At 48.5% G+C, this 7500-nt stretch overlaps 1 protein-coding gene across 1 annotated transcript in view; it reads left to right on the top strand.

Annotated features, from left to right (window-relative positions):
- drosha (drosha ribonuclease III) overlaps positions 1-7500 on the top strand; it is a 167964-nt gene that overhangs the window by 18114 nt on the left and 142350 nt on the right. The window contains exon 15 of the mRNA XM_063206870.1: positions 5127-5234. Within this exon, the coding sequence (XP_063062940.1) occupies positions 5127-5234 (108 nt within the window). The remainder of the gene's footprint in view (positions 1-5126; positions 5235-7500) is intronic.

The raw sequence follows: 7500 nt of genomic DNA, 5'->3' as shown, positions 1-7500 counted from the left end.
AAACAGATACCCAGCAAAAAGTTCAAGGCCTCTGACACAGTATTCCTGACCAGTAAAAACTAAAAGGGCAGACACACACACGCGCACACACACGCACACACACACACACACACACACACACACACACACACACACACACACACACACACACACGCGCACACACACGCACACACACACACACACACACACACACGCTCACACGCTCACACACACACGCTCACACACACACGGACACGCACACGCACTCACTCACACGCACACGCACTCACTCACACGCACTCACTCTTACCATCTTTTGCAGGTGGTAAAAGATATTTCCGAGACAATATTTTTTTTATTGCCTCTATGTATGAGTATTTTGTTTCAAACTGTTTCATTTTACATCGCTCCTACACTGCAATTCCGCATTGCCTTACTTGCCATACTCAAGTAAATGCAATGTAACGGCAGCATTAGTGGAGGGCAAAGACTGAGCAAACACAAGTCACACAAGCTGAAATTGCGCCGCTGTTCTTGCTGAGCAAAGAGAGCAGATGGATTTCCTTAAATAGCGGAGAGATGTGTTAACAGGCAGGGCTTTTTTACTGTGTCAGCAATATGTAACCCTCTCAAGGATCTCTCCAAATAAAAGCAGACAGTCTTTTAATACACCAGCCAGAGAGCCTTTTTATACTCCACAGCACTGTTGAGTGGAAAAGACTAAAGACTTCAGTTCAACGAGTCTTTTCAGCACAAGATGTGAGTACATCTGAATGGTGATATCGCGCACGCACACGCGCGCACGCACGCGCGCGCGCACGCGCGCACGCACGCACGCACGCACGCACGCGCGCACGCACACACGCACGCGCGCGCGCACGCACACGCACACGCACGCACACACACACATATTTCTTGGATCATTTTCTCTGGCTGGACAACTCAAGGGTCAGATACAGTGCAAATGGGTGTGCGTGCGTTTGTGTGTGGTGTGCAGTGGGGGTGGACAATCTTCAGATGATCTTGGCCACCATGAATTGCGCTAAAGACAGTTTGCATCACACTGTTGTGTGGAAAGACTAAAGACTTCAGCCAAGTCTTTCATAGTCTTTTCAGCCAAGATATGAAAAACATCTGCATGGTGATCCCGTGCACACGCACACGCACACACACACACACACACACACACACACACACACACACACACACACACACACACACACACACACACACACACACACACACACACACACACACACACACACACACACACACACACACACACATTTCCTGGATGATTTTCTCTGATATGTGTGTGTGTGCGCATTTGTGTGCGTGCGTGTTTGTGTCGATGTGCGCACGTAAAAAGAAATGAAAGTGAAGGCCCAATTGGGAAACTCCAACTCCCAGTGACATTGTGACACAGCACTCCACAGCACACAGTGCTCACTGGAAATGCATTCCTGCCTCACCCGTCCAAGGGGGCAGTGCTCAATGGCGCCCGAAAGGGAGCAGTGCAGCATAATGATGCCATGCTCAGGGTACCCCCGTCATAGAGGAGGATGGGGGGAGAGCACTGGTTAATTTCTTCTGGCAAGTCAGGAGTCGAACCAGCAGCCTTTGGGCTACAAGTCTGACGCCCTAACCGCTTACCCATGACTGCCCTATGTAGCAGTGGTGGTGGATTATCTTCAGATAATCTTGGCTGCAATGATTTGCACTTAAGACAGTTTGTGTCACAGCTTGAGTCTCACTCTCACTCTGACCTGGCGACAGACAGGCAAGCCGAGGCAGAGGGCGTGAGGGTGAGCGAAGGCACGAGAGGACGAGAGAAAGACCGAGTAAGAGAGGGTAAGTGAGGGAAAGAGTGATTGGGTGAGAGGGAAACATAGAGAGATGGAGAGGACGTGAGAGAATTATTAGTATTAGAGAGAGGGAGCAAGAAGGCGTGTGGAGGGAAGGGTGAGAGAATGAAACTAGAAAAAAACCTTGGCCAGAGAGAGAAAGAGGGTGAGAAAATGGAGAGAAACATGGCAAGAAAGAGAGGATGAGCGAGGAAGTGGGGTAAAAAAGGGTGGGAGAGAAACATGGCTAACTGAGAAGCCGAGATGGCTGAAGAAGTTTCCCCATTAATTCGCTTAATTCGCTCGAAAGGTGACATTGACATGTTTGATTCAGCCAATCACATCACGGCTCTAGCTTGTCAGCCTGGGACATTCGGAGAGATGAACATTCCAATTGGTTTTCGCCGAACTGCGTCATAGCTCATTACCATAATATTAGCTTGACTTTAATCGCTGAAATTTCTTCTGGTTGCCCTGGTCGCTTTGCTTCCAGCGAATCTGGTTGCTTTGGTCACTCAGGTAGCGTAGGTTGCACTTGGTGTACGCACAAGCTTTAGTCTGAGGGAGGGAAATTGAGAGAGAGAGCTGGTGAAGAGCGGAAGAGAGAGTGGGAAAAGAAGAAAGGTGGTGAAAGAGCAGGAGAGAAAGAACACTGGAGAGAGAGAGAGAGAGAGAGAGAGAGAGAGAGAGAGAGAGAGAGAGAGAGAGAGAGAGAGAGAGAGAGAGAGAGAGAGAGAGAGAGAGAGAGAGAGAGAGAGAGAGAGAGAGAGAGAGAGAGAGAGAGAGAGAGAGATGGAGAGAAAGGAAGCTGGTCAGAGAGGGTGTGAGAGGAGGGGACAGGGCCAGGTCTTTGATCACAGACTTCATGAAGCCCAAGTCCCCAGATACCTACCGTCAGGCACAGGCACACACACACACTGATGGCACAGACACTCACATACACACTGATGGCACATACACACACACACACTGATGGCACAGACACTCACACACACACTGATGGCACAGACACACACACTGATGGCACAGACACACACACATCGATAGACCGCACGCACGCACGCACGCACACACACACACACACACACACACACACACACACACACACACACACACACACACACACACACACACACACACACACACACACACACACACACACACACACACACACACACACACACACACACACACACACACACAGAATGGCTGGCGCACACACACAGAAACTGACACAGACACAAACATCGATGGAGCAACATGCAGCACAAAGTTGCTGGTCGTGTTGTCCTGCTCTGAAGCCTTGGTGGTGGCCACTTTGATGGGGATCAAACACTGTCAGTAGAGACTGAGGCACACACACACACACACACACACACACACACACACACACACACACACACACACACACACACACACACACACACACACACACACACACACACACACACACACACACACACACACACACACACACACACACACAAGCTCTCTCTCTCACACATACACGTGTTTGCATTGACATGCATATGCACTGTGTGTGTGTGTGAGTGATTCACTTTGATGCAGAGTTCAAAGTGGAGTGACATTATTTATTCATGCCTTTGTTGTTCTTATTTCGTCAGTGTCACGGACCTGCTGCTCACCAGCCATTTACAGAGAGAGATGGAGAGAGAGACAGACAGAGAGAGGGAGAGACAGAGAGCGAGAGCGACAGAGAGAGGGAGAGACAGAGAGCGAGAGCGACAGAGAGCGAGAGCGACAGAGAGCAAGAGCGACAGAGAGCGAGAGAGACAGAGAGAGAGGAGAAGAGGGTGGAATATGAAATCTGTGAAAGAGAGCTGGAGAGAGGGAGATGGGAAGAGAGAATGATGGAGAAAGAGATGGAGGGAGATGGAGAGAGAGAGGGAGGGAGAGAGAGAATGGGTGTTGCTGCCAAAGGGAAATATGCAGAGAAGGGAAGACACAGAGACATGCAAAGAGAGGGCAAGAGAGATGGCGATAGAGAGAGGAGAGAATTGAAGGACAGATGAGATGATGGATAGAGGAGGAGAGGGAGAGAAAGGTGAAGAGAGATAAAGAGAGATGGATGTGGAGAGAGAGATAGATGGAGGAAAAGAGAAGAGAAGGAAAGCCAGACGGTCTGATAAGATAAATGTTCTTGTTATTCAAAGGCAAATGGTTCTAGACAGACAATTGGCTTTGCCAGTCAAACACTCACACACTCACACACACACACGGACACACACGGACACGCATAAACACAGACACACACCGATAATGGTCATCTGTTGTAAGATGATGGCAGTCCCGCAATCTGTTCTGGTTGATCATGTACGTGTCTGTGTCTGTGTCTGTGTGCGTGTTTGTATGCTTGTGTTTACATTTATGTCTGTGCGTGTGCGTGTGTGTGTGTGCATGTGTTTATATTTTTGTGTGTGCAGCTATGCATATTTTAGTTTTTCCCCAATGCATTACTATTGTTTGTGTGTGTGCGTGATTGTGTGTGCGCATGTGTGTGATGATGCTGTGTTGTGTCTTAATGGATGACCTGCTGTTTGTCAGCACGGATGCTTTGATTGGTCATCTGTTGCAAGCTCTTATCCAATCAACTGACCACAGCCACAATCAGGACCCATACCACATACTGTCCACCAGAACAAGGCACAATTTATTGCTCTTTGGGGAATTCATCTGTTTTGTGTGTGTGTGTGTGCGTGCGTATGTGCGTGTTTGTGTGTGATGGGTTGTGTGTGTGTGTGTGTGTGCGTTTGTAAGCTGAGTGAGGGATTGGGTGTGTGTTCTGATCGTAATTTTTTCGTGTGCGTGCGGGTGGTTGTCCATCTGGAAAATGATGATATTTCCTAAACCCTTGTAGCCGCATTCTCAATGCAGTCTTCCTGTTGCTACACATTTTTTTTTTTGGAATCCTCAGAACATTTGCTTCCTAATGAATATGAGCTTGTAATGAAGAATCAAATAAAATATGCTAGACTGACAAATGATGGCTCTTTTGCAACATTGCCAAACTGTGTGCCCTGCGTGTTTCTCTCTGTATTTTGTACTTAATCCCACGGCGTACTGTGATGTCAGAATTTGAATGACGTATTATTTGAACAATGCCAGTAGATATTGCGTGAAAACTCTCCAATTGGCAAACCAGGTTCCGACCGACGGGCTGACCCATGGGCATGACTGACTGACATAGTGGTGTATGTACCTGTAGTTTGCACATGCAACTGAAAATTGTCATTCGATATCTTCAATACCTTTTTGCGTGTTTTTGTGTGCGTGTGCGTGCAGGAGGCCCTTCAGAAGATCCGTCAGAAGAACACCATGAGGCGCGAGGTGACTGTGGAGCTCAGTAGCCAGGGCTTCTGGAAGACAGGCATACGCTCTGACGTCTGTCAGGTACATGCTCTACTACCACACACACACGCACGCACGCACGCACGCACGCACGCACGCACGCACGCACGCACGCACGCACGCACGCACGCACGCACGCACGCACGCACACGCACACACACACACACACACACACACACACACACACACACACACACACACACACACACACACACACACACACACACAAAGACAAGCAACAATACACAGAATGTAACCTGGTTTTACCCCCTGGAAGAGAACTGGATGCAAGCTCAAAAACACATTACAAGCCACATCTAGTGTTTCCCAGTAAGCTTTTTGTCCCAACGGGGGACCCGTAGCATATAAGTAGAGCCATAAGAGAGGGCTATGCTCTATTACACACACAGATGTCTACACACTCTCACACAAACACGATACTACTACCTACTCACACACACACACACATACACACACATACACACACACACACACACACACACAAACTTACATTACCCACACATACAAACTTACATTACCCACACCTGTTAACACACACATCCTTTATGGCACCTCACATTTACACATTTCACACTTTCACACACTCTTGGCCCTTCATTCACAAATTCACTCTCTTCACTCTAATCCCTTCTCTTTTTTGCTTTTTAAGCACACACACACACACACACACACACACACACACACACACACACACACACACACACACACACACACACACACACACGCGCAAACACACGCAAACACACACACACACACACACACACACACACACACACACACACACACACACACACACACACACACACACACACACACACACACACACACGAATAGCAAGTCCTTTCACATCTGCACACTTTCTGATGAGATCAAACCTCTACACATGCCCGTGCCCACAAACACACACACTCTCACACAGGGACACACACAGCCAATGCATGTGCAAACTGAAAATACAAATCTCTCATTCATCTTTTAGACACACATGATCCAGCCTCATCAGAAATTTCTCTCGCACTCATTTCACACATCCAAACAACCCAGATGCTCCTAATACTTAAGCTCGCACACACGCGCACACACACGCACGTACGCATGCGTTCACACGCTCACATGCTCACGTACATGCACGGTCACGCACTCGCACTCGCACGCTCACACACTTGCACGCTTTCTCCCTCCATATTTTCCCTTCTATTCAGTGGGCCCAAAATTTGTGTGCGCGTGTGTGTGTGTGTGTGTGTGTGTGTGTGTGTGTGTGTGTGTGTGTGCGCGCGTACGTGCGTGTGTGCGTGCGTGCGTGTGTGCGTGCGTGCGTGTGCGCCTGCGAGTGTATGCGCGCGTATGTGTGTCTGTCCTTCCTCTGTGAGATTGGAATGGATCGGCGCGTGCCAAAATGAGAATTTTCTTCCAGGCTCATTCCCCCTCGATCACTCCTCTTCTCCTCTCATTCCCTTTCTCCCTCCACCATCATCTCTCTCTCTCTCTCTCTCTCTCTCTCTCTCTCTCTCTCTCTCTCTCTCTCTCTCTCTCTCTCTCTCTCTCTCTCTCTCCCTCCAACACAAGTTTGAGTTGTTAGTCCTTAAAATAGTCTCTATATCTCTGTCTTTCTTTCTTTCTTTCTTTCTTTCTTTCTTTCTTTCTTTCTTTCTTTCTTTCTTTCTTTCTTTCTTTCTTTCTTTCTTTCTTTCTTTCACTCTTTCTTTCACTCTTTCTTTCACTCTTTCTTTCACTCTTTCTTTCTTTCTTTCACGCCCAGGCTCGCTCTGTCTCTCTCTCTCTCTCTCTCTCTCTCTCTCTCTCTCTCTCTCTCTCTCTCTCTCTCTCTCTCTCTCTGTATCTTTTTTCCCTCTCTACCCCACTCTCTTCCTCCTCTCCCCCCCTCTTCCTCGCCCTCCTCCTCAGATTGCCTTTTCATCCTTTGATGTGTCTGGGCTGTCGGAGCGCCTCTTAATAAATAATGACCGGCTGATTGATTTCTGTCTCCCCATGTTCCTCTCCACATGTTCTATTGCACCCCATCTCACCCCACCCCACCCCACCCCACCTCGCCTCACCCTACTCCTCCAACACATCCTTCCTTCTTCCCCTCTTCCTCTCACTCCCCCCACATCCATCCCTCCTTCCCGCTCCCCCATCCCTCCTTTTCACCTCTTCTGACTCCCTCACGCACCCACTTTCTATTACATGTCTTGTGTCTTGTCTGTCTGCCTGTCTACCTGTCTACCTGTCTCTGTCTCTGTCTCTGTCTCTGTCTCTGTCTCTCTCTCTCTCTCTCTCTCTCTCT

Source organism: Engraulis encrasicolus, chromosome 9 (genome assembly GCF_034702125.1).
Source record: "Engraulis encrasicolus isolate BLACKSEA-1 chromosome 9, IST_EnEncr_1.0, whole genome shotgun sequence".
In the NCBI taxonomy this organism is placed as follows: Eukaryota; Metazoa; Chordata; class Actinopteri; order Clupeiformes; family Engraulidae; genus Engraulis; species Engraulis encrasicolus.
Note: the sequence above shows the minus strand (reverse complement) of the source record. Positions and strands in the feature narration are given on the sequence as shown.